The sequence below is a fragment of the Macaca mulatta genome, chromosome 7 (genome assembly GCF_049350105.2).
Source record: "Macaca mulatta isolate MMU2019108-1 chromosome 7, T2T-MMU8v2.0, whole genome shotgun sequence".
NCBI classification, from domain to species: Eukaryota; Metazoa; Chordata; class Mammalia; order Primates; family Cercopithecidae; genus Macaca; species Macaca mulatta.
In genome coordinates, this window is record NC_133412.1 from 176,363,179 (window position 1) to 176,378,909 (window position 15,731).

General features: G+C 49.8%; 1 protein-coding gene across 5 annotated transcripts in view; it reads right to left on the bottom strand.

Moving 5' to 3' along the window:
* The window catches only part of CDC42BPB (CDC42 binding protein kinase beta), a 136,526-nt gene that overhangs the window by 35,663 nt on the left and 85,132 nt on the right, over positions 1–15,731 (bottom strand). For all 5 annotated transcript variants that reach the window (XR_013396589.1, XR_013396588.1, XM_028851887.2 and 2 more), the window contains exons 9-18: positions 13,587–13,666; positions 11,368–11,534; positions 11,169–11,288; positions 9,214–9,347; positions 6,887–7,129; positions 4,918–5,028; positions 3,248–3,492; positions 3,028–3,133; positions 1,488–1,612; positions 726–831 (exon numbers count right to left, since the gene is read on the bottom strand). Coding sequence is in view for 3 of the 5 variants with exons in the window: in XM_028851887.2 (XP_028707720.2) it covers positions 726–831; positions 1,488–1,612; positions 3,028–3,133; positions 3,248–3,492; positions 4,918–5,028; positions 6,887–7,129; positions 9,214–9,347; positions 11,169–11,288; positions 11,368–11,534; positions 13,587–13,666 (1,437 nt within the window). In the remaining 2 variants the exon portion in view is untranslated. The remainder of the gene's footprint in view (positions 1–725; positions 832–1,487; positions 1,613–3,027; positions 3,134–3,247; positions 3,493–4,917; positions 5,029–6,886; positions 7,130–9,213; positions 9,348–11,168; positions 11,289–11,367; positions 11,535–13,586; positions 13,667–15,731) is intronic.

The following is a 15,731-nucleotide window of genomic DNA, read 5'->3' on the forward strand; positions in this document are numbered from 1 at the left end:
GAAGTCTAGAGATGCCATCTTGCTGATTTTTCTTTTTTTAAACCAAAAACCTTCATTGAACACAACTGAGAATTCTTCATTTTCCATCTACAATGGTAAAGAGAAGAAAATGGACAGAGGAAGGCCAGGTGTGGTGGCTCACACCTGTAATCCCAGCACTTTGGGAGGCCGAAGCGGGCAGATCACCTAAGGTCAGGAGTTTGAGACCAGCCTGGCTAACGTGGCAAAACCCTATCTCTACTAAAATACAAAAATTAGCCTGGTGTAGCGATGCACACCTGTAATCCCAGCTACCTGGGGGGCTGAGGCAGGAGAATCACTTGAACCCAGGAGGTGGAGGTTGCAGTGAGCCGAGATCACGCCACTGCACTCCAGCCTGGGCGATAGAGTGAGACTCCATCTCGGGGGGAAAAATATAAAATACACAGATCACTAAATGAACCAATAAAATTAATAAAGCTCTCTGAGGGCAGAATCCAGTCTTAATTTGATACCACAGAGCTCAGTGCTCAATAATTATTTGCTAAACGAATGAATGCCATCGAGAGAAGCCATAATGATCTGAAAGCTGGCAAATGTTAGCATTCCTTAAACTGGGGAACTGGTTGCACAGAAGTCTCTTGCATCACTGTAATTCCCTAAATAGTACTTAAATGTCACATTCACACTTAAAACCATTAACAAATTATTCAGTAATAGAAATGCAGGCATTACGCAAAACCTACCAGTGTTCTTGACCCCAGACTAGAACTCCTCAAAGCCTCGAGCTCTTCGGTCATCTTGGAAGCAAGAGCTTGAAGGTAGCCCCGGGCATCTTTCTCGTCGCTGACCCTGGAGGAGGGAACAGATGTTCTGTCTCACGAAGCATAGCTACCAGCGAGAAGCCAAACAAGAAGGGGACGTTCCTGCCTTCCTCGGGACACACTGACACAGCGTCACGTCAGCCAGAGTGCCCACAGTGTACCCATTGTATACGCAGGATCACACTGATGGAAGCATCGTTACATGGCACGACTGTAGTTTAAAAAGACACCAAACTTCCAAGACTCAAGAATGAAAAAATTATATTACCCCATAAATATATACACCTACCATGCACCCACAAAAATTAAAAATAAAAACTCTTTTAAAAATTACAACTTCACACCTTAGGAGCGGAGGGCCAGGTCCCAGCTCGCTCCAAGTCTCCCTGCTGCTTCCGCAGCCACTTCAGGAGGGCTCTGCCTCCTGTATCTCTGAGAACGCGAGGGGTGTGAACGGCTTGCCCCAAGTCCTTCAGTGGGTTGGTGGGGGCGTGTCTCCACCTCCAGTCCAACAGAACCACTGCCCCAGACATGAGAAGTTCTGGGGAACAGCAACAAGACCTGCATCCCAGCCTGAGAGGCACGACCTGGCGTGGAGCACAGGATGAGGCAGCAGAGGCGGGACAGGCCTCCTGGACTGAGCAGGGAGTCGCTTTACGGCCGCTAATGGGGCCGCGCACGTACCACTGAATGATTTCCGCAATCTGAGCTTCCCAGTGGGCCACCGACTCCTTCTTGGCTGCCAGATCCTGCAGCTCATCCTCCAGCTGTCTATTTTGAGCTGTGAGTTTATCCACAAAGGAACAGAGCTGAAATGAAACAATTTCACCACAGAACTTGTTAATCGGGCATCCTTTAAGTATGCTGGCATTAACACTGGAAGTTCCTTTGAAGACTTTGAAAGTTTTCTTTAATCGTCATGAGATTTTTCTAAACTAAGTTCATGATACGGATTTTTTCACTGTATCTAGCTTAAGTCACATTTCAACTCAAATCTAAACCTAAACTGATGCAGCTAGTGACTTCAGGCAATTGGCACCTTTTCGCTGAATACAAACATCCTATTTAAAAGACCAAACCCATTACTTCATTCAAAAATCAAAACAGTCACGTGTGGTGAAACAGCAAGAACACGGGCTGAGAAACACGTCCTTGTGCACACAGCGTGAATGCACTCACACAAGCCTAGATGGTGTGGCTGCTGCACGCCAGGCCCTGTGGCACAGCCTGTCAATTCCAGGCCACAGCCTGCATACCATGTTGCTGTGCGGGACGCTGCCGGTGGCTGTAACACAATGCTAAGTATCTGTGTATCTCAACACAGAAGAGGTAAAGGACAGCATTACAATCGTATGGGATGTCTGTTGTACACACAGTCTGTCACTGATGGAAGCATCGTTATATGGCACATGACCGCACTGTAAAAAGATCCCAAACTTCGGCCGGTGCGGTGGCTCATGCCTGTAATCCCAGCACTTAGGGAGGCCGAAGCCGGTGGATCACGAGGTCAGGAGATCGAGACTATCGTGACTAACACAGTGAAACCCCATCTCTACTAAAAATACAAAAAATAAGGCCGGGAGCGGTGGCTCACACCTGTAATCCCAGCACTTTGGGAGGCCGAGACGGGCGGATCATGAGGTCAGGAGATCAAGATCATCCTGACTAAGACGGTGACACCCCGTCTCTACTAAAAATACAAAAAAAAAAAAAAAAATTAGCTGGGTGTGGTGGCAGGCGCCTGTAGTCCCAGCTACACGGGAGGCTGAGGCAGGAGAATGGCGTGAACCTGGGAGGCGGAGCTTGCAGTGAGCAGAGATCGCACCACTGCCCTCCAGCCTGGGTGACAGAGCAAGACTCCATCTCAAAAAAAAAAAAAAAAAACAAAAAAACCAAAAATTCGCCAGGCGTGGTGGCGGGCGCCTATAGTCCCAGCTACTCGGGAGACTGAGGCAGGAGAATGGCGTGAACCCGGGAGGCAGAGCTTACAGTGAGCCAAGATCGCACCACTGTACTCCAGCCTGGGGCAACAGAACGAAATTCTGTCTCCAAAAAAAAAAAAAAAAAAGATACCAAACTTCCAAGACTCAAGAATGACATTCTATTCCTCCATAAATATATATACCCACTACGTACATACCCACACAAATTAAAAATAAAAAAAAATTTTTTTAAATTACAATTTCCCTACAAAGTGCTAACTCAGGTACTTTGAATTAATTACCTTTTCATTTTCAGCGGTTAGCTTCTTGTTTTCATCAAATAGCATTGCTCTTTCTCGTTCGTATTTATCTTTTATTGTACCTACCGCCTCCTCCATCTCGTTATGCCTGCCAAGGTGAGCGAGAAACAGTTTTAAAAGCTCGTAACTTCGCTAATATTCGTTATCTATGGCATAGGTATCAGCTTTCATCTTCTCAACTGAGGAGCTCATGAACACCTACCGTTCTCGCCTTGACTTTTCTAACTTATCTTTTAACATCAAGATTTCTTTCTGCAGGGCCAGCTGGTGGCTTTCTGAATCATGCACCTCCTTCTTCACATTTTTCACTTCGAGCACATGGGAGGCCTCACGTCTGACCAATTCCTCTTCATAAAATAAGACTTTCTTCTCCAGCTCGGATTTGATTTTGGAAATCTCTTGCTGGTGCTCTAAAGTGGCACCTGCTCCCCGGCCTCCTTGCTTCATCTGAAGACAAAGGTTAACATAAGTTGACAAACCTCTGTGTCCTCAACGGTCACATTGTCCTTTCATCCCCTTTCATCCCCAGCAAGTGCAGACACCTTCCCAAGGACCGTGTATGCCTGGACTACACCAGATGATGTAGCTGACCTGGCTAACGTGATCCAGATTCTAGGGGGTCACAGCAGGAGACAGCCTTGCAGGGGGATGTGCCCGGGTCTGCCTGGGACCCTGAAGCTCTGCCCCACACCCTGTTCATTCAGGCCTGCAGCATTCTTCTGAGGGCTGACTCTGTGCTGGGCCCCTCCTTGTGACTGCGGTGACACTGAGGCCTCTGCTCTCATGTGGTTGGCTGGAACTGACAGCAAACCAGTAAACGGGCGGAGGGGCTCCGCACCCCAGCTGGGTTGTAGGGAGCGGAAGGCGTGCCGGGATGGCTGGGGCAGCATCTGTAAGGTGCTGGCCTATTAAGTGAGGTGCCAGGCTAGGGGCAAAGAACAAGGGCACAGGCCGGAGTGAGGTGGGACGTGCTGGCAGTGCTTGTAGCACGCAGAGAGGCCAGTGTGTCTGGAGTGGCGGGGACAGGAGGGGTGGGAGAGGCACTGCTGGGCTGGAGCGGGCAGGAGGGTGGCTGCTGGACAGCTGTGGAGCCACGGAGGCCCTGACTGCACAGGAATGTGATCCGGCTTTGGTCTGCCAAGCTTACTCTGCCTGCTGTGCAGAGCGGAGACTCGAGGGCTGAGAAAGGAGCAAGAGCCTCGGGCACCACACGCTGAGGTCCAGCCAAGCCACGCTGCCAGAGAGGAACAGCATCTCAGGCCCACGTCCCAGAGGAAGAGCTACCAGATCACCAAGGGGAAGGGAGAGGGCAGACCCATCACATGCAGCCCACACATGAGGAGACCCAGGCCACGCTATACTGCCAAGGAGATCCGCCCCCAGCCCCTCGCCCACTCGGCCGCTGCGGCCTTCCCCACTCCCGCCCTCTGCAGCCTCCCGGCCACCCTCCGGCCCCACCAGCAGGCCCTGACTGATGGCCAGTCTGTTTCCTCTCCAGTCAGCAGCAGGTTACAGGCTTTAAGGAGCTTTTCCAAAACTCAACTGCACTGAATTTAGAATACCACGACGTGAAGAAAGCTATGAACTGACGGGGCTGGAGCAGGAAATGAGATACTAGTTTCCTAGGACTTACAGTGAACTGCCTTAAACTTTTATATAAGAAAGGAAAAAAATGAACTTGGCCTTTAAAAATGAAAGCAGTCACAAAGGCAGCGGTCACACCCCCACCTCTCCACACACGGGTCTTGCCTCAACAGCCTCGGGTGACACTCAGCCTGGACCACACATTACACAAGGTGACTTCCACATGGTGGCATCAGCAAAGATGAGCATTCCTCTCGGTTAAGGGCAGAGACCCCCGCCCAGCACTACCTTGAGGGCCTCCAGCTCGCTTTCCATTTGCTTGCAGAAGTTCTCACTGTGCTCACGAAGCTTGCGCTCCTTGGAGGCCTCAGCAACAGCATCATCAAGCTGAGCTTCCAGCTACAAGAGGAAGATCCGGTTTCCATTAACACAAAGCGAGCTCCACGTCACCAGTTAGAGCAGCACCCACGGGACCTCTACAAGAACAAGACCTCAAAGGAGCTTTGCGCGTGTTTGCCCTCCATCAAATCTTACCACAAATGGAAGTTTGAGGAATACACTTCAGGGTTCAACTGGGATGGTTGGTTAGTAATAAAACAACGTTCAACTCTAGCTTAAATTGATACTTTTAAATTTCAAGAAGGATAAATTTCTTGAAATTTAAATTTCACTGATTTGTGAAAACAAGTACTTTTGATATCTGTAGAACCTGAATTCATTAATTAAATGGGCCATTTCAAACACGCACAAGAGCGAGCAGAACAGCAAACCCGCGTGCCACACCCAGCTTCGACAGTGAGCTCTGGAGCCAAGCCCGCTTCATCTCTGCCCGTGCCCAAACCACTCGAGGGCGAATCCCAGGCACTGTCACCACTTCCCCCGTAGGTGGAATGCTAATTCCTCTTTAGGGGTATCACTAACTTCAGTTTTAACTGCCTATAACTACAAATATATTTGGGTTGCAAAATAGACTGTCTAAGAAGAAAACAAACAGGTCCTCTGTGGCTCAAGAACAAAGAGCCCTGAACTTGAAAGGAGCAGAAGCATGTGCTTCCAGGCCTTCTCATTCATGGGATTTATCAAGGAAACTTTAATAGAGTTCTAAACTAAGCACTGCTTAAAATATGTCACAGCAGAACACTCGGAATACCTAGGGCGGCAGGGGCTGAAAACCCCTGTGGTCCTGAGACGTTGTCAGGGGTGTGCAGGGCCCTTCCTTTCCTAATTAGCTATGTGTGGGAGCCAGGATTTCTTCATGTACTTTATCCCGAACAGCGCAGCAAAACAGACGGAAGAAACAGTCATGAGAACTCAACCGTTTTCTATTCAGCCAGATATTAAAGAAAAGCTAACAAAATGTAAAAAATGCCATTCTTCTTGCCAAATTTTTAAAGAAATACTTTTCATTAAACATGTTACATATGTTAACATGAAATGGGTTTTCATTGCATTAACAAAATTCTGTTTTAATTTCTGCCATGGTGCATGTTGAGAGCTGTAGCCTACATAAGAAAGCTCTTTGGGGTTGCAATCATTCCAACAGCGGCGACGAGTGCTGTGTCAAGACACTTCAGAGGCGCTCACCTCGGCAGGCGGCCTCAACTGTGCTTCGCTGTGATTTGCCTTTCATATATACATATTTTTTTTTTTTTAGATGGGAGTCTCACTCTGTCGCCCAGGCTGGATTGCAGTGGCACAATCTCGGATCCCTGCAGCCTCCACCTCCTGGGCTCAAGCGATTCTCCTGCCTCAGCCTTCCAAGTAGCTGGGATTACAGGTGACCGCCACCACGCCCAGCTGATTTTTTTGTTTTTTTGGTAGAGATGGGGTTTTGCCATCCATGTTGCTCAGGCTGGTCTCCAACTCCTAAGCTCAACGATCCAGCCATCTCGGCACCTCCCACAGGGCTGGGATTCCAGGCGTGAGCCCCGCACCCACCCGTGATCCGCCTTTCTACTGCCACCTGCCCTGTGTGGACTTATTCACATAAGCCAGGCCACATCATAGCACAGTATAAACACCCTCTATTTACTTAAAAGGGAATTAAAGAAAATCAGCACCACAAGAACCTTATTGTAATTTCACCGATATTGAGGGACGAGAACAACAAAATAAATGCTCAGCCCATCAACTTACTTGGCTCCACAGAAAATTTCCAACCCCTTTTATACTAATGCAGCCCAAGATTCCAAAGGCGTTTTATAGAAGTCACACAAAAGTCCAGTAGATACCATCCCTGAACCAGCCCCACAGCTACCTCTTTCCTGAGCTTCTCGGCTCTCCGCATCTCCTGCCGCATGGCGTCCACCTTCTGCGTGGCCACCTCCATCTCTTCCTCCTTGTCCCGCAGCTGCCGGGACACCTTCTGCTTCTGGGCACGGAGCTCTGCCATGCGCTCATTCAGCTCCGAGAATTCCTGCAGGGCCAGCTTTCGCTGCTGATGGGCATCTTTGAGTTCCTTGGCCTGGGATTTCAACCGCTCCGAGGCTTCAACCAGTTGCTGAACAAAAACAATTACAGATGTTTTATGTTTCCCTAACAAAGGCTTGGAAGGCTGGAGGTTTGGTCTCCCACGACACTGAGGAGTTAAAAGCGACAGCCGATGCTGGTTACAGATTAGAGCCACAGATCTGAGAAATTCCCTGCTTGGAAAAAGACCTATGCTGTGTCTCACGCCACCCACAAAGGCAACGGGAAGGCCACCTGGGTTCAGGTGCCGAGCACCAACTGCACACCAAGAAAGGCGCCACAGGCTGGGCTCAGTGGCTCACACCTGTAATCCCAGCACTTTGGGAGGCCGAGGCGGGCGGATCACCTGTGGTCAGGAGATGGAGACCATCCTGGCTAACATGGTGAGACCACGTACTAAAAATACAAAAAAAGTGCATCGTGGTGGTGCGTGCCTGTAGTCCCAGCTACTCAGGAGGCTGAGGCAGGAGAATGGTGTGAACCTGGGAGGCAGAGGTTGCAGTGAGCCAAGATCGTGCCACTGCACCCCAGCCTGGGCGACAGAGCGAGACTCCATCTCAAAAAAAAAAAAAAAAAAAAGCCCCACAACCACGCAGGGGCAGCGTGCTTACAGGAGGACGCCTGGCTCCGTAACGACAGCCTCTGCCCGACGTCGCCTGCAGAGCCGCAAAGCTGAATGAAGCATTTGGGCACTCAATCGGGTTACTTCAACATAAGCAAAATCCGAAAAGAACACACAGACACAAAGTGCTGAAGGTGAAGTCACAGTGAAGAACTGCATAAAAACAAGTCTGAGGCCGGGCGCGGTGGCTCAAGCCTGTAATCCCAGCACTTTGGGAGGCCGAGGCGGGCGGATCACAAGGTCAGGAGATCGAGACCACAGTGAAACCCCGTCTCTACTAAAAATACAAAAAATTAGCCGGGCGCGGTGGCGGGCGCCTGTAGTCCCAGCTACTCAGGAGGCTGAGGCAGGAGAATGGCGGGAACCCGGGAGGCGGAGCTTGCAGTGAGCCGAGATCGCGCCACTGCACTCCAGCCTGGGCAACAGCGTGAGACTCCGTCTCAAAAAAAAAAAAAAAAAAAAAACAAGTCTGGACAGCCTGCCCTTCACTGGAGACTGGTGTGCGGATGCTGGCTGTCACTCTGCACTCACCACACTGATGACCCTGACCTCCCTGCAGCCCATCTGGTCAACTACCTGGCAGTTCAGTCACTGCTGCACCTGCTCGTCTGAGATGGAAGTGACAAGACCCTGAGCAAGCTGGCAGAGCAGCTGCCCACACGTGGACGGGAGGCCTCCCCAGGCCTCTCCGGGCCCACTGGGAGGTACTATGACCCTGTCAAGCAATGAGGTGCCACACACCCCACACTGCACTTCGACAAGTCACTCAGGTGGATGACACCACAGATTATCTTAAGAAACGATTTGGGTTTGATACCTGGCACATTTTAGAGAACAGATCACAAACTACAGGTTCAAGGATAACATGTATCAATGAATGTATTTTAGAAAACACGTATATAACTAACATGGTGGCACCTGAGCATAAAAGTTTTCCATATATTACTAAAAATGAAATTTATAAAGGAATTATGGGGTGAAATCACCCAGATTTTAACACAGGGCCTCTGCTGCAGTTCCCTGTCATTACTAAGGGGCCCTCTCTAAGAGCAGAGGCCTGGTGGAGAGAAGGGGAGGGCCTGGCTCCAGACACAGCGTGTGCTGCCACGGCCACCATGCCCTAAGGACATGAGAAGGAGGAGCTGCACAAGGAAGGAGGAGCTGCACAATGTAGAATACAGTGGGGTGCTGCTTTCTCTGTGGGTCTGAAGTGGAGACTGGAAAGGCTGATTGTGAGGTGGATACCCGCTGTGGGCGAGGGGGTGGAAGGCACCTGCCACTGGGACCCACGCTCTGCCAACTGACACGGAGGCTGTGCAGCAGGCAGGTGTGGCAGGGGCCCCGGGGCCACGCTTGGCCCTGGTGTCCTGCATGCAGCAGGGACAGCCCATGGGCAGAAGTCCCAAGAGGCCTTCCACCGTCTGCATGAATGTGACCTTACAAAACTCTGCAAGGTCCTGTAAGCCTTTCCCACCCCGAACCGAGCCACCTACCTTGTGCAGCTCCTCCTTCTCCTGCCGGACCACGCGGTGCTGCTTCTCCAGCCCCCGCAGCCGCTGCGTGGAGTCCTCACGCTCCTGGCGAAGCGCCACTGTGTCCTCAAGCTGTCGCTCGAGCCTGTTTGAATCTGGGTAAAAGGGGAAATAAACTGTGTTCCTTTATGTGCAGTGACTATATGCAAACTTTACGTTAGCTGACTTACTGATAGGAAATTATTTAATAATTCACAACACTCTTTTCCATTCAGAGGTTTTTTTTACTTACACACACACACACACACACACAGTGTCACGGGCAGAGCTACCTGCATGCCTGTGCGGAACAGGCTCCCTAGACTTTGATCTGACAGGAATCTCCCCTGAGGACTGGGAGCCCTTGGGTGGCACACACAATCGTCTGCTCAGTCCCTCTAACCTGTGTCACCCAGCATAGTGCCTGGCCCTTGTCCTTTTTCAGTGTGCAAGAAAGGTTTATTTAGTAAGTGACTCAATCAAAGAAGTCCGTTTTTGGATCAGGACAGTGGGGTTCCTGATAGGAAACGCAGAGAAGGTGAGAGATTCGAAGTGTGCTTTGCAGGTGAAGGTCAACTGCAGAGCCAACCTGTGTGAGGTTAAGGCTTAAAAGGGACTGGAGTCAGGCCGGGCGCAGTGGCTCAAGCCTGTAATTCCAGCACTTTGGGAGACCGAGGTCGGCGGATCACGAGGTCAGGAGATGGAGACCACCCTAACACAGTGAAATCCCGTCTCTACTAAAATACAAAAAATTAGCCGGGCGTGGTGGCGGGCACCTGTAGTCCCAGCTACTTGGGAGGCTGAGGCAGGAGAATGGCATGAACCTGGGAGGCGGAGCTTGCAGTGTGCCGAGATTGCACCACTGCACTACAACCTGGGTGACAGAGCGAGACTCCGTCTCAAAAAAAAACAAACAAAAAAAGTGACTGGAGCCTTCAGGGAACTTTGATAACCCAGGAACCACCAAGAGAAAGTGGTGACGGCAGGTCTAGCACCTACAACACCAAGGAGCAGGCCGAGTCACTGATTAAGCTTTAGGAGGAAAGCAGCTCTAGAGACTCTGTCTGAGAGCCACAAAGAGGAAAACTGTAACAGAGAAGCAGAAAATAGCCAGATAACGTTCAGATAAAATATTGGGAATTGATTCTAGCTGGTGACTATAAAATAATATCATTAGAACTAAGCCAGCTGGGGCTGGGCACGGTGGCTCACGCCTGTAATTTCAGCACTTTGGGAGGCCGAGGTGGTCAGATCACCTGAGGTCAGGAGTTCGAGACCAGCCTGGCCAACATGGTGAAACCCTGTCTCTACTAAAAATACAAAATTAGCCGGGTGTGGTGGCACATGCCTGTAATTCCAGCTACTTGGGAGGCTGAGGCAAGAGAATCACTTGAACCCGGGAGGTGGAGGTTGCAGTGAGCTGAGATTGCACCACTGCACTCCAGCCTGGGGGACAAAAGCGAAACTCTGTCTAAAAAAAAAAAAAAAAGGGCCGGGCGCGGTGGCTCAAGCCTGTAATCCCAGCACTTTGGGAGGCCGAGGCGGGCGGATCACAAGGTCAGGAGATCGAGACCACAGTGAAACCCCGTCTCTACTAAAAATACAAAAAATTAGCCGGGCGCGGTGGCGGGCGCCTGTAGTCCCAGCTACTCAGGAGGCTGAGGCAGGAGAATGGCGGGAACCCGGGAGGCGGAGCTTGCAGTGAGCCGAGATCGCGCCACTGCACTCCAGCCTGGGCAACAGCGTGAGACTCCGTCTCAAAAAAAAAAAAAAAAAAAAAAAAAAGAACTGACCAAAATTTCAGAACTCTAAATAAACTTGCTAAAGCCTAAGCTTTTTTTCTGCTTTCCCACCTTATGAAAAGGACTCTGAAATTCCCTTTTAAGAGGGTAATGACCAAAAACAGAGACTAAGAAGTCATACTTTTTTAAACATACCTGCTATTTTATTCTTCAAGCGTTCAATTTCTTCATTTAGCTTTTTGATTTCTTTATCTCGGTTTGAATTGCTGAGGGCCCGAGATGAGCCGTGGAGGGACTGCACGGTCTGGGTGGACTCTGAGGGATGGAGAGACAGCGTGAGGTGCAGCCTGGCCACAGCGCCCCCTCCCAGCCCCAGAGCCCACGCCGCCCTCACCTTGCAGCTTCCTGCTCAGCTCCAGCTTCTCCTGTTCCAGCCTCCGAATCCTCCTCTCGTAAGCTTCCATCTGCAGGCTGTGCTCCAGGTCCCGCTGCACATCCTCATCTTTGGTTAATGTGTTGGACTGCATTATGCTCTTCAGAGAGCCTCGATCAGAAAAACAGCTGGGAAATCAAGCAACAGGTTTTGATCTACTGAAAATTCAGCGATTTAATTAGCATTTTCAAACTTCCTGGGGTGAAAGCTAGTCTTTTTAAATTGGCAAACAAAAATACCCAAGAAAAGACTTTCTTGTTTATGGAGCCAAAGTTAGATAAGTGACCGGATGGTCAAGGACACACTGACAAGGGCACGAAAGCGCCTCTGCAAAGGAGGGGAAATGGCATTTCTGAATCATCCCTCACACTTAACTATAAACGCAGAACCAGAAAGCATGGATTTTGCATAAAGCAAGGCTTAAAGGGCAGCCCCAGCTCTTGTCTGGAAGTCAGCAGTGTGCACGGACCATAGAGCTTCCTCGTTTGGCCACCAACTGGCCAAGCAATCCAGACAGCTCTTTCAACCCTTCTTCCCTTGCAGGCTAAGCCACCAACTCTAGCACTGACCAGCATGCTAAGCCCCCTAACAAGGACCAGACCACTGGATGACGTGCACATCCAAGGCACAGGCTGAAGCCCAGGATGGCTCTCATTGCTTTAGGAGTTACTCAGTTCTGCTTAGCTCTTTATGTGACAATGAAGTCAGGAAAATTTTGAGCTCCTATGCTGAGTCCCATAAAGGCACCCAGCCCCCTTTACAGAAGACCTGGTGTTTCTCCACAGGTGGTCTGAGGGTGCTGGGCTGCTCTAGCCCTGCAGGGTCTGTCAAGAGGAGAGCTCTAGGCCTATCTGGCCAAACTACAGCCATGGGCCTGGGACCTGCAAGTGTAACAAGCTCTCAGTGAGCTGGGATGTACCAGAAAGGTCAAGAACCTCTGCACTGGCAGCTGGTAAATCAATATGTCCACCCAGAAAGCCTCCTGCGGGCGGGAAGACAGCAGCGGTCACTTTGGCTTATGGGCTGTTTAACCCTGGCCGACAGCAGCGGTCACTTCGGCTTACGGGCTGTTCAACCCTGGCCTCTCACGCCAAAAGATATTTCCTCCAAGCTAAAGTAGAAATATGGGGATGTCGGCCGGGTGTGGTGGCTCATGCCTGTAATCCTGGCACTTTGGGAGGCCAAGGAGGGCAGATCATGAGGTCAGGAGATCGAGACCACCCTGGCCACTATGGTGAAACTCCATCTCTACTAAAATGAGATTAGTCGGGCATGGTGGCGGGCACCTGTAGTCTCGGCTAATCAGGAGACTGGGGCAGGGGAATTGCTAGAACCCAGGAGGCGGAGGTTGCAGTAAGCTGAGATTGTGCCACTGCACTCCAGCCTGGGCAACAGAGCAAGATCCCGTCTCAAAAAAAATAAAATAAAATAAAAAAAGTATGGGGATATCTCCCTCTCAAGACATTTTCAACTGTGGTTCCAGTTGCCAGAAGACGCTGGGAATCAGATTCTGTGGCACAGTGGGAGCTTCCATTGTCTCATTTCACCTCCCCCACCTCCCTTTCTTCCTAACCCCTCTCCTCTCAGCCCCAGTTTCCTTTTAAAATAGAGGTGGACCACCTCAGGCGACACAAATTTGCAAAGAGGCCCATTTGGGACAGGAGCCCACAGCACACAATCCTTACAAAAGGCAGCAGAGTGCTCTGACTGAAGCCAGCTTTCAGCTGAGTGCGTGCGGCAACTGTTCCGCTTGCTGCGGCCGCCGACCGGATCAGAGCTAACCCTGCCAGTGGTGGTGGCCTATTGGTCAGGGGTCGGCAAACTACGGCCTCTGGGAGAAATCCTGCCCGGGGCCTGTTTTTGCACCATCATGAGCATGAACGGTTTTAATATTTTTAAAGGGTTGTAAATAGAAGAACACACAACAAAGGCCATGAAACCTGAATTCTTTACGACCTGGATATCTGTAGAGAAAAAGCCTGCAACCTTGCTATGGTAACACCTGTAGTCATTAGGTGTGTATATTTTAAGAACAAAAACCCATCTCCATCTCCCTTAAGTAATGGCCTCCCAGCACACACCCCACCCACCAGCCCACTCCTAGGGACAGAGTGTGGTGTCTGACTGTTCATCTACCACAAGGGAAGGCTCTCCCTGGGGAATGATAAATCTAGACGTACCTTTCTGTTGTGAATGTAAAACCAATGAATGGCAAATGTAATCCAGAAAAGCCTGTGTGAGAACCAGGAGGTAATATTTCCTGCATAAGAACATATACAACACAAATGAAATCTACATTCAAACCAACAGGTAAAAAGAGGAAAGATGGTTATAGTCATGGTGACGGGAGGCACTGGGCAGAACACGTGGCCTTGGAGAATGCAGACTCCATGATGTCCTCTGCAGGGGAGCTGAGTATGGCAGATCTGTCTTTCTCAAGCCTGGCCCCATTCACTGTATGTACAATAAAGCTCACAGGATACATGCACTGATTCTGATGATGACAATGGCACAGGCCGTTACCAGGTTAGTGATTTTCAAAGACTTCTTAAAGCCACAGAATCCATTGCTTAACACAACTGTGTGCAGAGTTCAACAGTGTGGACAGGCATGCCCCTCTGAGGACACAGGACAGAGCCTGGGGACTCTCAGGTTCTTGACCTGAGACAAGAGGCCACAAGGCAAAAAGGAACCCAAAGGTAGACTATTTTAGGTAAGTTTATTATAACTCTGTTTTTCATTCTGAGGATCTTTCTTTATTAAAAACGATAACCAGGGGCCAGGCACAGTGGTTCATGCCTGTAGTCCCAGCACTTTGGGAGGCTGAGGCGGGTGGACTGCTTGAGACCAGGAGTTCAAGACCAGCCTAGGCCAACATGGTAAAACCCTGTCTCTACTAAAAATACAAAAATTAGCTGGATGTGGCGGCGTGCGCCTGTAATCCCAGCTACTCAAGAGGCCAAAGCTCGAGACTTGATTGAACGTGGGAGGCTGAGGTTGCAGTGAGCTGAGGTTGCATCACTGTACTCCAGCCTGGGTGACAGAACGAGACCAGGCTCAAAAAACAAAAAATATAAGCAAAGGTCTTCATCTGGGAAATTTCAGTGTGGAAGGAGTTGGAGTCTGGAGGTAGAGTCTAAGAAAACAATCCTTTCAACAACAACAATACCTCTTTCTCAGCCTTTTCTCCACGTGGTGTCAAGTTCAGCCCTTATTTTGAATGTGAAGCCATCAAAGCAAGTATTCAGTGCAAACAGATTTAACTTTTCTTTTTTTGAGATGGAGTCTCGCTCTGTCACCTAAGCCGGAATGCAGTGGCGTATTCTCGGGCACTGCAACCTCCACCTCTTGGGTTCAAGCGATTCTCCTGCCTCAGCCTCCCAAGTAGCTGGATTACAGGCACCTGCTATCATGCCTGGCTAATTTTTGTATTTTTAGCAGAGACGGGGTTTCACCATGTTGGCCAGGCTGGTCTCGAACTCCTGACCTCGTGATCCGCCCGCCTCAGCCTCCCAAAGTGCTGGGACTACAGGGGTGAGTCACCGCGCCTGACCCAGAGAGAACTTTTCCATGGCCCTACAAGGGGTACTTCATAGTTCCTAAGAACCTCTGTTCCTCCTGTCAAACTACTAGGAGTTTCCCCAGGTTCATGGCCATTCATTTCGAGAGGTCCTGGGAATGAAACATACAGAGTGAATGATGATGCTTCAGTGTAAGAAACTCTCTAAATTAACAAGCAACAAAGAAGATTTTCTTTTTATTTGGTTAAATCTCAGTTTGTCTATCCCCAGACAAGTCACACATGTATGGGTTTGATGAGAACAAAAGAATTTTATGAGATATGAGCAAAATTCTCCAGGACCAAAGGTACTGGCTAATGCATCAAAGAGGCCCTGTCAGAGCCGATGGGGACACCAGACGAGTCCCACAGCCAGAACCCAACTCTGAAAATCCTGATCTTAAACATCAGTGCGGAGACTCAACATCTGTTATCATCATCTTTGTTCTGAATTCTTGCTGTATAAAGAAACATCAATGCAGACACAAAGCACTGTAATGTTAGAAAGATTTAACGTGCTCTCACATGCAAGGAAAAGACCAGGAACTGAGAGGCCGCCACACTGCCTGTGGGACTGTAGGCTGAGCTCATGTCTTGGCGTCTTTCAACCTAAAAAACTAAAATGCGGTAACAGGGTTGCAGTGAAGCTCTAATACAATGATGTATGTGACACTGCTTTGAAAAGTATCAAGTAGGCTGGGCACGGTGGCTCATGCCTGTAATCCCAGCACTTTGGGAGGCAGAGGTGGGTGGATCATGTGGTCAG